This window comes from Antrostomus carolinensis, unplaced genomic scaffold (assembly GCF_000700745.2).
Source record: "Antrostomus carolinensis isolate BGI_N321 unplaced genomic scaffold, ASM70074v2 scaffold20056, whole genome shotgun sequence".
In the NCBI taxonomy this organism is placed as follows: domain Eukaryota; kingdom Metazoa; phylum Chordata; class Aves; order Caprimulgiformes; family Caprimulgidae; genus Antrostomus; species Antrostomus carolinensis.
In genome coordinates this window covers 34,955-49,902 of record NW_010321442.1, presented here as the reverse complement: position 1 = coordinate 49,902, position 14,948 = coordinate 34,955, and the positions used below count along the sequence as shown (strand labels likewise).

Below are 14,948 nucleotides of genomic sequence, written 5' to 3'. Positions count from 1 at the left end.
GAGGCTCTGGGTTTTGTTAGAACTCCATGGATACAGAAGTAGTTGTCATTTTGGCCTCAGGTTTGCATGGTCAGTAGCAGACTTCTTCAGTAAAGGTGAATGTTCCTGTAAGTAAAAATCTGTATTATTTTTTTTTACTTTGCCCTGAAAGAAAATTTAATGCATAAATGAATTTTTTAAGTTAAGTTGTGTTTCACAGTCTTTTCATATGACAAAAATGCAGACCATCTGGGGGATCTGATGGACATACTGATGGGAAAATAAAGGGTGTTTATAGGAGGGGGAGGAGACTCAATGAAACAGTTGTAACAAAGCAAACATTTTAAAACTTACCTACCATCCTTAGCATTTCCAACAATGTAACCTCTTCTTCCTGTTAATTTGAGTTCTGTTTTTTTGGCCTCTTAATCACTGGCAGTTTCCATTGGGAAGTGATTTAAAGAGAAAATATAGTTGATGTCTGAACAGATAGTCTTGTACTTAAGATAATTCAGAAATTTATTTCAGATCACCTTTATTTTTTAGCAGCTTCCCCCCTCGTCCAGGTTACTAGTGTAAGAAGATTACTTTGGATTTTTGTTGCTTTCAGTTTGTTTCATTAACAGTTTTTTATTTACTTGCAAACTGTCTGTGTAAGGTGCAGACACTTTGGATTTGCTGTCTAAATAAAACTCTCGTTTTAAACAGGCTTTTCTCATTAATTTGTATTTTGCAGAAAGCTGTAGCTTTATTAACAAAAATCTTAATTAGGACAAAATTTGACCTGATAGCATTTGGAAAAGTACTTTCTGCTGTGTTTGTATGATACTAATGAAAGAGCTATAACTTTTTTTTGTGGAATTTTAAAGCATATAATGTATAATATTTACAGTAAATAAGCATTTTATGCCACTGAGTTTTCAGTTACTCTTGCAGATTATTGCCAGGAGCTCATGCTTTGTCTAATACATTCGTGAGTCATTACAGTTAGTTCTTAACCTTCTGAGGTGTTCTGAAGTCACTGGGTGAAGAAAACTTACATGAGAGAACAAGCAGTAACTTCTGAGTGGTTCTCCTAGTTAGGAATTTTTTGCAGAATAAACATTAGTTTCTTACTCTCTTGAGTCTTTATAAAAAAGCATTTGAGAGAGGATATGGTTTTTCTACAGGTGCTTTTTTTTCCTTTCCTTTTCCTGCCTGTTAGACTCTCGTTTAAAAAGAAATTTTTTTTTAATTTTTTTTTTTTAGTTGCTTTGATTTCAGAATTAGAGATGGATTTGCAGGCTTGGCTGGAGTTTACTTTCTGTTAGTCACTCCTTTGGTTTTCTTTGAGGCATGCTGCTTGGTAAAAACGGAGAGAAGACATAGAGGGAGAGACAGTGAAGTGGCTGTTTCTGTGTAAAGCTCACCTTGAGAGAGATACAAGGAAGTTACAGTTAAAGATTTGCCTCATCTCTTTCATCCAACCATGTTTTAAGTGCACTGTCAGTTGCAAGAGAAGTGCTATAGCTGTGCCCACAGCTTTGTCCTGAGGGAGAGAACCCTCAGGTAGAAACCTGGAGACAGGAGCTTTAAAGCAGTGATGTAGAAATTGCTGTAGTGGAAGGAAACATTCAGATGATTTTGGGTTTAGAACTGACTTAGAACAGGCTTATGTTATTTCAAGAAGTTGTATGCCATCATAGAGATTGGGGGGGTGACTTTTGCTACAATATTGTGCTCATGCGTCAGTTTTGGGGGAAAAAAGAGTGGAAAATGCTTAAGCAACCTGCAAATTCCAGAGTAATTAATTTTTTATTTATTTATAACTAACCTTGACATTCCCAGGTTTGGAGCAAGTCGTGGAGGTCCTCTTCCTCCAAAGAAATTTGGTAATCCGGGGGAACGTTTACGTAAGAAAAAATGGGATTTAAACGAACTGCCCAAGTTTGAGAAGAATTTTTACGTGGAACATCCGGAAGTGGCCAGGCTTACTCCAGTAAGTTTCCGGATTGTGTTTGTTTTGCCTACAACAGAAAACATCACAAGTGGAAGGAAGTCTGGTACAGTGTGTAATAGTGCTGTCTCTTAATTAAGCTTGTTTGGTGTGTGTGTACGCTGCAGGATACCAGTCCTAGTTGCCTTCAGTATTTAATGTTAGCAAAGGTGATGCTTCTGCTCTTAGCTGTTTTCATATGAGATACTTTACGTTTGGTCATCATCATAATGCTTGTCTGGTCCAGCTATTCATCAGTGTTGAGAGTTGCAGTGCTGGAGAGGCCCTGAAAGAACCTAAAATAATGAACCAAGAGTGGCAGGGATAACAGAGAAACATTTGAAAGAATATTCTATCATAATAATAATTCAGGCTGAAAGAGGCCATGGGAGATCTCTTAGTCTAATCCTTTACTCAGAGCAGGGTTAACTACAAAACTAGAGCAGGTTGCCTAGTGCCTTGTCCTTTTGAGTTTGAATATCCTCAGGGATTGGGATGAGTTTATATCGTCTCTGGGTGGCTGTACTCCCTAATAATTATTTGCAAAATCTCTATAGCGACCCAGTGGGTAGTTGAAAGTAGCAGTTAAATTCCCATTAGTCTTCTCTTTCCCAAGCTAAACAAACCTAGTGCTCCCAGTGCTTTTTACTGCCTGTACTCCCCATAATTGGACATACCCTGTTAAAACAATGCCCTTCCCTCTTTGGGGGCTCAAAACTGGATGCAGTACTTTGTGTTTACTCTGTAGATACAGTAATCTCCCCTTCCTACCCAATTTGAGCATAGAATCTTTTTTTCCCCTCTTTAATATCTTTTTGTATTTAGAAATTAAGGGACTTCACTCTTAACACAAGGAAACAAATAAATTGTTCTTATCCAGTTAGACAGACTTACAAATCTTTATGAGAATATTTATGAGATATTTATATGGCATAAAGGAGGCATTGGCTTTTGAAAGAGACAACTGCTTGTACTGCTGAATCACAGTTAGTGTTAGCTGCTGTAGCTGTCTTTACCTTGGCCAACTAAAAGGATTTTCACATTTTTCCCAGAAGCTGTTTTCTTTTTCAGCTTTTCCATTGAAGCTCAAGAGTTTCTCACAAATAGTAAATTTATTGCTTTGGATAAAATGCATGTTTGGTATTGATATGTATTTTTCTATTGATTTTTTTTTTTTTTTAAATGAGCATTAGAATAAGGTCATGAATTTTGGAAGCATGTTGGAAAATGCAATTGGGCCTGCAAGATAACCTAGACAAAGATAAAACACTTTTTCTGATCCTAAAATTATGCTTATGTAGATACACATTTCAGAAATATTTTAAGAAGTTCTATTATTAAAAAAAAATTGTGAGATCTTAGGGTATTGTTATGATGTTGCCTGGACTTCTTCCATGCAGAAAAATAGTGCTGGTTCTGAAAATATTCCAAGCTACATTTCTGAGCTGCAAGTTGTCCAGCAAGAGCTCTGTATTTAACCACCTCTGGAATGTGTTAATTGAAGGAGGACTGCCCTGCCTTCTCCTTGTCTGTAGTGTGTTAGGGCCTATTTATTTTGTTCAGTTCTTAGCACTGTCACATAAAACATGTTTCTTGTCTGATGCTGTTTCTGATCACTTTGTAAGCTGTCGGTAATTTATGGCCTTTGGAAAAAGAGTAAATTTATTAAAAATACTATATTACCCATTTTTCATTAAAAAGGCCTGGTTGGAAGAAGAGAGAGACGTTAGTCCTCCTAGACTACGTAGAGAGCTCATACCTGTGAATATTGCGGAAGCTGTGTGATAGCTCAGTCTCAAGATAAAGTCTTTAGGGAAGCAGTCCTTTTTAGATCTCCATTTCAGTTCAGTTCTCTAACGAAGCTCTTGTCTACAGGTGTGTAGTGAGTTAATAGTTAGAAACATGCACTTGAAGTCCATGCTGACATTTGGTGTTTGTCTGTATTTTTTTTTTTTTTCCACATAAATAGTATGAAGTTGAAGAATTGCGAAGAAAGAAAGAGATAACAATTCGAGGAATGGAGGGCTGCCCCAAGCCTGTGTTTGCCTTCCACCAGTGTAGCTTTCCACGTAAGCATTTTGCCTTTCTTTAAGATAATGAGGATTACTCTAAAACAGTAACTGTTTAGACCTGTTCTGTTTTCGAAAATGTCTTCTGAAGCCTCAGTTATCCTTTTAAGAAATTTTTCTTTTTCTTAAATGTTTAGAGTATGTGATGGATGCCCTGATGGACCAGAACTTCACAGAACCCACTCCAATTCAGTGCCAAGGCTTTCCACTAGCCCTTAGTGGTCGCGATATGGTGGGCATTGCGCAGACCGGCTCTGGGAAGACACTAGCAGTATGTATTCTTCCATTCTAATATTATTTAGTTTTCCTAATCACTTTACAGAAATTACCCTTGGCTACTTGTTAGTAGTTTTCTGGCTTGTCAGTACTACAAGCATGAAGTGAGATGTTTACATGTTTTTAAAGCTTGCTTTATTGCGTCGTGGGTGAGACTCGAGTCTCAACTAGCCTGTTTTATTCACAGGTGTTTTGTGTGTGTCTTTCTTTTTGGATGCTTAGTCACTTCCCTTTGGTCTATGGTCATTGTGGTTTAAAAAGCAATATATGCTCTTTAGAGTATTTGTTTTATTAACTATGCAAGTTAAAATAGAGAATGGTTGAGTCTTCAAGGTATACATTAATTTCATCTGCAGTGGTTAAGAAGGAATTTTATTCTTTATGAAAAGCACTGGTTAAAGCCAAGATTGCTCAATTCTGCTAACTTAGACTCAAAATTTAAATGAGCCTTCCTGTCAGAGGTGCTGAGCAACTACATTTTGTGCTCATGTCTAAACAGATATGGTTGGTCATCAGCTCTGAAAATCTGTTTTGTTGGACAAATGAAAGTATCTGGTTTTGCAGAATCCTGATTTTTATATAGCCAATGTTCCTTGCTGTCTCTGACATGGGGTGTTGGCTTCCTGAAGGGATGTTAGGCTAAGTGGGCTCTTGTTGTGATCCAGTTGTAATGGCAGGAGGTCATTGGCATCGAATATTGAAGTCCTGTGTCTTGACTTAAAGTTCTTCTGTTTTAGTACTTGTTGCCTGCAATTGTTCACATCAACCACCAGCCATATTTGGAGAGAGGGGATGGCCCAATTGTAAGTGCTTGTCATTTCTCTTCCTTTTTGAGTGTATGACATGGAATTGTTAATGAGATGTGTACTTTATTTAATTGGTACATCAGAATAGTAAGCAGAGAAATGTTTACTATCGCAATGTGAACGTGCCACTTGTTAGTTAAAATTCTGTGTGATTACTGACATAGTCTAAAGATACTTAAGTGTTTTAGCTAATAAAGAGCAGATGGTCCAACTTCGCTTCTGGTATCTATGCAGAGTCTTTAAGTTAGGGATGTGTGTGCAGCTTGGCTATCCTGAATCGATTCCTTTTGCAGTGCCTGGTTCTAGCACCTACTAGGGAGTTGGCCCAGCAAGTGCAGCAGGTGGCTGATGATTATGGCAAATGTTCAAGACTGAAGAGTACCTGCATATATGGAGGAGCACCCAAAGGTCCCCAAATCAGAGATCTAGAAAGAGGTAATTTAAAAATGACTGTTTGCAGTTTCTGGAGGAGGTGGTGGTGTAAAATCTCTGTAAAAAGAAAATAATCTTCTTAAACCTGTTTGGAAGGGAGTGTGCATGAACGAGCGGCTGTCTCTCCAGTTACAGTGATAGTTCATGAGGCAGTTCTCTTCTTTGTTGTATAGTGACTTACTCAGATATTAGATTTCCTTTCTATTTTCTCTTTGAACTTTCCATTTGTGAATATCATCAGGACGTAGAAAAGGGAAAAGGAAACTTAGCAGAAAGAAAACAGGCTAGTTTGAGGAAATGCAGTAGCAGCAAGTTTTAAGGAATGATTTTTCTTAAGCTAGATTTCACATTTTCTGCCCAGGCTTGTTCAAATCATCAAACTTAATTTCTGGATGTATAGAAACTTCTTTAGACAGTGGGGTTGTGGGTTTTTTATATATATTTCGTAAGTATTAAGCTCTATTTCTGTTCATGTGCCCCTTAATGTTCTGTAACTGCCTTTTGTACATAGCAAGGGGCTGGAGTTGGGAATGATGAGGAAGCGTGGTTCTACAGCAACCACCCTAACACAGTAATGCTGAAGTGACCTAACTTTCATAATCAAGGGCTAGTTACATCTAGTTTCAGATGCAGGAATGTGCTGATGGCTTTCATCTTCACTAGATTAAAAAAAAAAAAAAATAGAATTACCTGAGAAGATGTAAGAAGTATTATCCAGGTAAGCTTGTATATACAGATCTACTCAAGAAATCAGAAAACTTTATTAGCACTGCAGTTTGCAGACTCATTATTGAGAACTGCAGTAATGGGATAAAGGCATGCATAGTAGAAGGCTGTGGGGTAACTCTGTTCAGAAAATGGTAGTGCATTCCAATCCAAAAGTGGCATCCTCAGGAGAAGAGTCAAAGGTTACGTGAAGAGACCTTGGGAGGATCAGCTTGGTGGGTTTTGCACACCTTTCTGATGCGCTGTAAAATAGGTGTTCTGCTTATGAAGAGAGCCCTTTGGATAGAGCATGTGGCCAGATTCTGTGCTTTCAGTCCTTTTGGGTGTTACTGTCTTGGGATGATTGCTTAGTATTTTCTTAAGCAAAGCCTGTTGAATAGATGAGTCCAGAGAACTTTCAGTTGTGATCTTTGGGGTATTTATTGAATTTACTTTGGAGGAGCGCATCATTGACAACAGAGATTGCAGTTTATTCCGTCTCCCTGGCAGGCCATTAGAAATCAAATTCTTTCATGAGCTTCATAGAAACTAGAAGTATGCCCAGCCTTGTCAGCTCTGAAGAGACAAAGCTGACAAAAAAGATCTGAGTTGCCACAAAATACCCTGCATCTGTAAGTGCAGTATCAAGAAAGCTATTGGGATTTTGCTCTTTTTCACCCCCCTGCTTCCCTAAGTTTTCATTCTGTGGACATTTCAGTGACACTGAAGGACTTGCCTGTAAAGTTTGGGAATCGGTGGCAACCGGTCCCTCCCTCCTTTAAGGAATGTATGAATTGCCATACCTGATACTAGTTTATGAATATTTGAATTCAGTTTTTATCCTAATATGGGTAGGATGGTTGTCTGTCACTATCAGTATGTCATTACTCAGTATTAAAACCTATGCTTGGACTTTATATATTAAAAAAAAAAAGGTGGAAGTGGAAGTAATTTGACCAGTGTAGCAAGAGGAGCACTTCATGTTTGATTAACATGGGGAGTTCAGCTGAGGTTTGCTCTTTTTTTTTCTGGAGAGCTCTCTAGACTGCGTTATCCTGGATGAAGGTGGGTCAGGCTTGAGTGGAAGCTTATTTTATGTCTGATTTTTGGACAGCTCTTCACTAGTGTTTTCTGACAGTAAGCTTTTAGCTTCTATACTGCATTTATTATTCTAATGGCACTGTAACAGTAATTTCAGAATGGAAAAAAAAAATGAACTAGGGCTTCTACTGAAATGACTCAGTCTTGGGTACGAAGGAGGGTGGTACTTTTTAAAAAAAAACACAACAATTTTGCTCTTGAAGGTGATTCATTCTGTCTAAAAATACCAATTGACATTCAAATGAAGAGCCTTACTCTTTTTCCTTATTCTGTTCTGAAGGTGTGGAGATCTGCATTGCTACACCAGGTCGCTTGATTGACTTCCTTGAGGCAGGAAAGACCAACCTTCGTCGTTGTACATATCTCGTGCTGGATGAAGCAGACAGGATGTTGGACATGGGATTTGAACCCCAAATTCGTAAAATTGTTGACCAGATAAGGGTGTGTGAACCTTGTAAAAGGGCAGCCTCCTTTGGTTTCCCATTCACAGTCCAGTACCTTAAATATATCCATTTTCCCTTTTTCTTAGCCTGACAGACAGACCCTGATGTGGAGTGCCACCTGGCCAAAAGAAGTGCGCCAGCTTGCCGAGGACTTCCTGCAGGACTATGTTCAGATCAATGTGGGAAACTTGGAGTTGAGTGCCAACCACAACATCCTGCAGATTGTGGATGTATGCATGGAAAGCGAGAAAGACCATAAGTAAGCTGATTTTCCCATCATTTCACTTTTTTTTTGTACTTAAAAATCTACATTTCTTTGTAAGCCAAATATGAATTCCAAATAGTGAAGTTACTTGTAGTATTATTTAACCATTGAGTGTTACAAAATAAGGAAGTCCCGTAATTAACTGATCTCTTAGGTGTATTCTATCCGTGCCGTTGTACAACAGACCTAATTTCTGTGTAAGTGATACTGACTGACTTGTGTGGATGTGTGTTGTACATGTTCTCCATGTGAGCTGAGAGAATGCTCCTATATTCTTGTATATGTGGATGTACATCTTAGCTCTCATGTCTATTTTAGGCTGATACAACTGATGGAAGAAATCATGGCAGAGAAGGAAAACAAAACTATCATCTTTGTGGAGACAAAGAGGCGATGCGATGATCTCACTCGAAGGATGCGCAGAGATGGGTGATTAGCTTTTCCCCTCCCTCCCCATGTTTCTAGTGGGAAACAGTTGTAATCAAAACCAGGAAGGTTTAAATGTTCATGATGATGTTGTTGGGAACAACTTGTCCATTATTTTCTTGGCTGAATTCAGTCTTAGTTTCCCAGAACTTCCCAGTCCATCAAAGTATTAGTGCAAAAGAGAGTATTTGTAAGCTGGGCAGCTTGTAGTGTATCAAAATACCAGTACGCTGATTGGGACTGTATCAGTATGGCAAATGTGATTTGGCTTAGATGGTGGTTTATGTAGGTGGTGGGTTTAACATGCAAGAAACAAAACATACATTGCTAGGTAGATACAGGCCAGAGGAGGAGAGGGAATAAAATGTGTCTCTAGTCTTATTTTTTTCCTTTTTACTGAAATGCCAATAAAGCTTCCTCTTGCCTTTAATGTATGTGCTTTCTGTCTATACTAATGTGCATCTCTGTTTGGCAGTTGGCCAGCTATGTGTATCCATGGAGACAAGAGTCAGCCAGAAAGAGACTGGGTGCTTAATGGTGAGTCCCATCACTGAGGGGAGAATAACTTGGGCTGCTGTGCAGAATTTACTGAGACGTGCTTTTCTCCAGTCCTGTTTTTTGTCTCTATACCCAGCAGATACATTTAAAAAGAACTTGTTTTGCCTTTGTATTGTTAATTTCAGTAGTTGTATTTGCACCCCCCCTCTTTTTTTTTTTTTTTTTTTTTTTTTTTTGAGAAAAACTCAGCTGAATTTTGAAAAATAATTGTCACATTATATGCTGAGTTGCTGGGGTTTCTGAAATTGACTCATCTTGAGAGAGATTCTGGAAAATGAGCATTTAGTGTAAATCAAGTTTAGGTAACTTTATCTTTTTGAAAAATCTTACTTCATAGCATGCTTTGTTTTACAGAGTTTCGTTCTGGAAAGGCTCCTATCCTCATTGCTACCGACGTTGCATCTCGTGGGCTAGGTTTGTACACATAGACCACTCTTGCCTACTGCTGGATATTTTTCTTCTTTGGACTGAAATATGTTTTCTTAAAAAAAAAAAAAAAAAAAATTCAAAGCGTGATTTTCCCCCACATGTGAAATACGTTTTTTAACATTAATCTTTTTTTTTTCTTTCATATTCAAAGTCTCTTCCTGCTCCTAATGAACAGGCTTTGGTCTGCAGCAAGGCCTAGGCATGACCAATCGATCGCCAAGAGGGAGAAGAGACGTCCAATTATGCAACCCAACCCTTCCACCACACTCACTTCTTCCCCAAATCCAGCTTTTGTTGCTGGATGATAGGGATGGATTGCTCTCAGTTCAGAGCGTGTCAGTTAAAGTTCAAGTAGGAAGTTATGGGAGAGCATTTCAACAGCAAATAGCTAATATTCTCCCCATATGACACACCACAGATGTGAACCTACCAACCCCAGTGTACACGCATGTTTACCCCACAGATGTATTCACATCTGAGAAAGCACTGCTCCAGATCTTTGGTCTTGACATGTAGCCTTCCCTCCTCTGTGTTCCTTCTAGGCAGGACCACTGAGATTATATATGGCCTTTTAACATCATGTTACCCAAATGTGTAACTGAATCAAAATTGCACAGCAGTTTCTGGTGGTATGAAAATGATCTGTCTGGATGCATCAGTTGTGCCCCCTTTTTTTAATAAGCATATTTGTATTGTGATACACTTGATGTGCTAAGCACAGTCCTTATACATCTGCCCACTCAAGAAGAGGAGGATGACTTCTGAAGTGCTCCGAGTTTAATAATGGACACTGGATATTGCCCCCTCCCCGAGTTTAGTAGAAGATAAACTACTTGGGGGATCAATGTCTCGTTGTAGTAAATGCTAGACAGAATTACTGCGAGTCATTGCAGATAAGCTCAGAAAAATTTCTAGCTGTTAAAAATCTGTTATCTGAGCTCTGTCTTTTTTCATATGCTGAAAGGGTGGCTGTGCTGTGCATCATATGGTCATTTTAATAGAGGCAGACCATTACTAGACTTGGCGGCCTTTGTTCACACAACCTTCACCCCTCCTTCCCCTCCCCCCTCAAAAAATGTCCAACACTTCCTCAGAGAGGTGGTTATATGGACTTCAGTCTCTGCCCTCTAGGGTCATGTCTGGACCTGTGCAGTTAGAACTTGGGCCTGTTGGGAGAAGGGACTGAGGCCTGAAACCAGTTTGTATGAAAGAGAGCTGCTTTCTCTAGCAGCATTTTTTAAACAGGCTTGCTATGTGCTGGTAGCTTCTTTGTGCATCTTGCCTAGACATTTAAAACAGCCTCACCCCCCTCAAAAAAAAAACCAAACCAACCCACTCCCCCCAAAACTACTCAATTGGATAACACTTCAGAAAACAGTCTCCCTGCTTCCCATCCTCCACTTCACCTGAGCTAAGGGGGAAACGTACCAGAGTCTGTTTCTTGTTACTGAACAACATCTCTGCTTGTTTTGGGGCCCTGAGTTTGCTGCTTCTTAAAATAAGTCACTTAACTGGCAAACTTCTGGACGACTTCCTCCAAGATCCTGGAAGGTGAAGGCTTCTACCTAAATAACATAAAACAGGGGCGCGCGCCTTTTGGCTGAGTCACCAGGGCTTTCCCTCTTCCTAATGGAACATTGGTTTCAAAAAAGCTTCTTCCAGGTAAGTTCTGAGTCCCATAATGACTTCTTTGTGATAATCCCTGGAGTGAGGTCCTCTCTCTGCACTGATTTTTTTATTTTTTTTACTTTATTTTTTTTGTTCAGTCTATTAAACTAAAAACATTGAATTTGTTTTGTTTTGTTTTCTTTAACAGAAGCTTTGATATCAGCTGCAGATCATTCTCAGTGCAGGGGTGGGGGCACATCCACATTGATGGTCTAAAGAGCTCTCTAGACTAGCATGTTTGCTAGTTTATGTCTCTCCTGATTAATAATTGGAGACTGTGCCATGGGGTATCCTGATGGTCTGGCAGAGGGAATGTTTCCCAGGTAGCTGTCAGAAATGATTTACAGTTTCAGTTCTTGATCCTGCTACATTATCTTCTAAAAGCGCAGGAAGATTGCGAGTGTGCGCACGCTTTGGAGCATGCTAGACTGGAGAAGCCGAGTCTTGTACTTGCTCTGGTCGGTCTTCAGCGAGCTGCGTGCTCTACCAGGACCATTTTCTAGTCTGGAAAACACCCCTGCATTTTCATCTTCCTGCCTTCCCATTCTTCCCGCTTCTCCCCAGTCAAGTCAGTTCCGTCTGCATTGGTAGCTACAATTCCCTGTGCTTTCTGCCAGGAAAGCATGTCTTTGTAACCTCTCTGGTAATTGAAGTTGCTTTGCTACTGATGGATGTGCAAAACAGGACTGACTGAGGATCATGTAGCCTGCAGCTTGTCAGACTAGTGACACCCTGGCTGTGAAGATGCAATCTGTCACACGTACTCCTCTCTCTACTTCACTTTCCCCTTTTTAAAAAAACAGTTGCATCAAGGACCCTAGCTGGAGACTCGCGCAGCCCCCTGTGAAACCTGCCTTCTCACTCCCTTTTTTTGGTGTGATTCAGGACTTTGGAGTCAGCAAAGACTGAGGAGCCCCCCCCTTTGCTGTAATAAGAAACAGACATAAAGTCCCCCTCTTGTCACGACAACCCTCTTGTTTTTATTTTTCTTACGACCCCTTTGAAATTGATGCAGTCTGGGCAATAGATGCAGCCTGACCCTTTGGATGTTATTTTTGTATCTTCATTTTTTTGACAATTGCCCCTAAGAACCCCGAATAGGGGACAAAAAGCCTTGGAGGACCTGAAACTTTTACCTGAGCCCAGGTTCTCCGGTGCTTCACAACCAAATGGGGCTACAGAGAAGCATCTAAGCCAGTTCACAGAGCGAGCGTGTGTGGGGACTTCTCGCTGCCATGGACCCTTGATGCATGCTCCCCGCGCTCCAGTGGTCCCGTGTCAGAGGGCGGAGTTTTCGAAAGGAGGCCGCCAAAAATAAAAGGCAAAGAGACGGGATCGGCTGCAGCGGTTTCCCACAGGAGGAGGGAGTGTGCATCGGTCTGGTAACAAACAGAGAATGTTTCTCTCTTTAAAACAAAAACAAAAAAAAAAAGGAAAGGAAATAACAAAAATCTGTGTTTTATCTTGGATATTTTCAGAATATTCTTCTTAAAATGCAGATTTTATTTTTTTTTTTAATGAGCTGGTACAGCACTGCCTGTAATACCATGCTTTTTAAAGTATTGTATACTAGAGCAAATAGGTGCTTTTGATACACGAGGCGCTTTCACTGAAGCGTTACACTAACATTTGCTTTGTTCTGTCCTGTACATTTACAAAGTCTGACTTTCCAAAAGGTGTGTAGTTCTCATCTCCTAAATTTTAATGTTATTTAATATGCAAAGCAATTTTGATCATTTCCTGCTTCATCTAACGTTGGAAGTAGGGAGTTGTTAATGGAATTATGAATTACAAAAATTATGAAAGCTTGCCAGAGCTGGACGGAACAGCACAGTGAAATGTTAGTGCAGATGCATTCTGGTGATAACTACACAGCTGAGTAAAGATATTCTAGGTCTGGATAATTTTTAGAGAGTTGACTGAGTAACATTAATGTAATTGGAGTGTCTTAAGCTTTAGGCTAGGGAAGGTAGCTCACTGTATTTTATTAGGACTGTAAAAGTAAATATTTTTAAGATTACCTTTTATTTCATGTTACCCAGGGGAAGGTAAGTGATCTTATTACTGTTATTATTTGTTAGACTTCTCCCAACAGAGTAAAAGCTTTACTGTGGCAGTTCTGCCCTTCCTCCACCCCAGTGTGCTCTGTCTGATGGTGGCATTTTCACTTTCAAGATTGTGCATTAGTTGGTTTTTGGTTTTGTTTTGTTTTGTTTTTTTTCCTAAAAAAAGATATGATATTCAATTAGTTCATCACAAACATCAGTGTCTTGGACACATGAAGACAGAGAAGTGCATTCTGGGGAGGATGAATTTGAGTGCAAGGCAAAACTGCTTTAAAATTACCACTGTTTTCCAGGATGCTGATCTTTGTTCCTAATGACCTTAAAATTTGCATCTTCTACTCTTTTGGGATGAGTCTGTCTTGTATTTATTTCATGCAATTACTAACTTGGTGTTTTTTTTTCTTATTACTGTCACCTGCATTCGTGCTCCCCACCTTTCGTTGGCACGTCCTCTCTTCTTCCCTATCCTCAACCCCACCCCTTCACTGTGCTTCGCACCTGGGCACTTCACAAGATGTGGAAGATGTTAAATTTGTGATAAACTACGACTATCCGAACAGCTCTGAAGATTACGTGCACCGTATTGGCCGTACCGCACGTAGTACCAACAAAGGTACCGCCTACACCTTCTTCACACCAGGAAACCTGAAACAAGCCAGGGAGCTTATCAAAGTGTTGGAAGAAGCCAATCAAGCCATCAATCCAAAACTGATGCAGCTTGTGGACCACAGAGGAGGAGGAGGTGGTGGTGGAGGTAAAGGCACATGGGGAAAGGGGTACAAAGGGAGTAGGTTCCCCATTCTGAGGGAGGGAAGATGAAGAGAGGGTCGGGAAGTAGTAAGCGCAAGTCTTAAGGTAACAAGCAGTAGGTCAGTAATAAAGCTGGTCTGTACCTGAGATCTGAACACACTATATAGATGTAGTATTTCTGTCCAAAAAAAAAAAAAAAAAGGCTAGTCCACTGTTTTGCCTTAGCTGTTTTGTTTTTTTTTTTCCCTCCTGATAAGGTCCTGGCAGAGCTAATTTCACTTGAATTAATTAATTCCTTGCAGCTCCTACCTAAGCGCAGGCAACAGGCTGTGTGTGCATGCATGTGCAAAATTGAAATCGGTAAAGGGATGCACTGGCTTTGCCTTCAGGGACCAAGACTATTTTTCTTCCCATTCCCCGAAGGAATAAGTTTCCTTATATTTCCAAGTTAGTAATGAATTTCATCCATTTCTTTGCCTCCAAGCCCATGCATTAAGAGCCCTTTCAAAGTGTTGTATTTACCCCTTGAACAAAATGAAGAGGCCTGTGCAGAGCTGTGCTGTAGTCGGTCAAAAGAACTCGCTCCATGTGGGCAAAATTGTGGCTGTAGAAGGGGGAGAAAGGGTGGCATGACTGTACCAGAGTTCAATGTTTAAGACTTGGTTGTGGTACTAAATCTTTAATATATTCATCGCCAGGAGGTCGTTCTCGTTACCGAACGAGCAGTTCAGTAAACAACCCTAACCTGATGTACCAGGAAGAGTGTGACAGGAGGCTCCGGGGAGTGAAAGAGGGCCGGAGAGACTCGGGTGGCTTCAGAGACCGTGAGCGTGGTGACAGTTATGCCAACGGAGCCAACAAGACCTATGGCAGTGCCTACGGGAGCCCCAATTCTGCTTTTGGGGCAGCGCAGAGCCAGTATGGTTACACTCAAGGGAGCTATGGAGCAGCTGCCTATGGCACGAGTGGCTATGGCACCGCCGAGGACAGGGGTAGGGGG

At 40.2% G+C, this 14,948-nt stretch overlaps 1 protein-coding gene across 1 annotated transcript in view; it reads left to right on the top strand.

Moving 5' to 3' along the window:
* Positions 1–1,806: 1,806 nt before the first annotated feature.
* Positions 1,807–14,948, top strand: part of DDX17 (DEAD-box helicase 17) — a gene marked incomplete at its 5' end in the record, with an annotated part of 13,368 nt that continues 226 nt past the window's right edge. Inside the window, 12 exon segments of the mRNA XM_029085444.1 lie at positions 1,807–1,957; positions 3,924–4,023; positions 4,161–4,294; positions 5,037–5,102; positions 5,399–5,540; positions 7,624–7,784; positions 7,873–8,045; positions 8,370–8,480; positions 8,953–9,014; positions 9,390–9,449; positions 13,713–13,952; positions 14,647–14,948. The exon segment at positions 14,647–14,948 is cut by the window's right edge and continues 3 nt beyond it. Of these exon segments, the coding sequence (XP_028941277.1) occupies positions 1,807–1,957; positions 3,924–4,023; positions 4,161–4,294; positions 5,037–5,102; positions 5,399–5,540; positions 7,624–7,784; positions 7,873–8,045; positions 8,370–8,480; positions 8,953–9,014; positions 9,390–9,449; positions 13,713–13,952; positions 14,647–14,948 (1,702 nt within the window).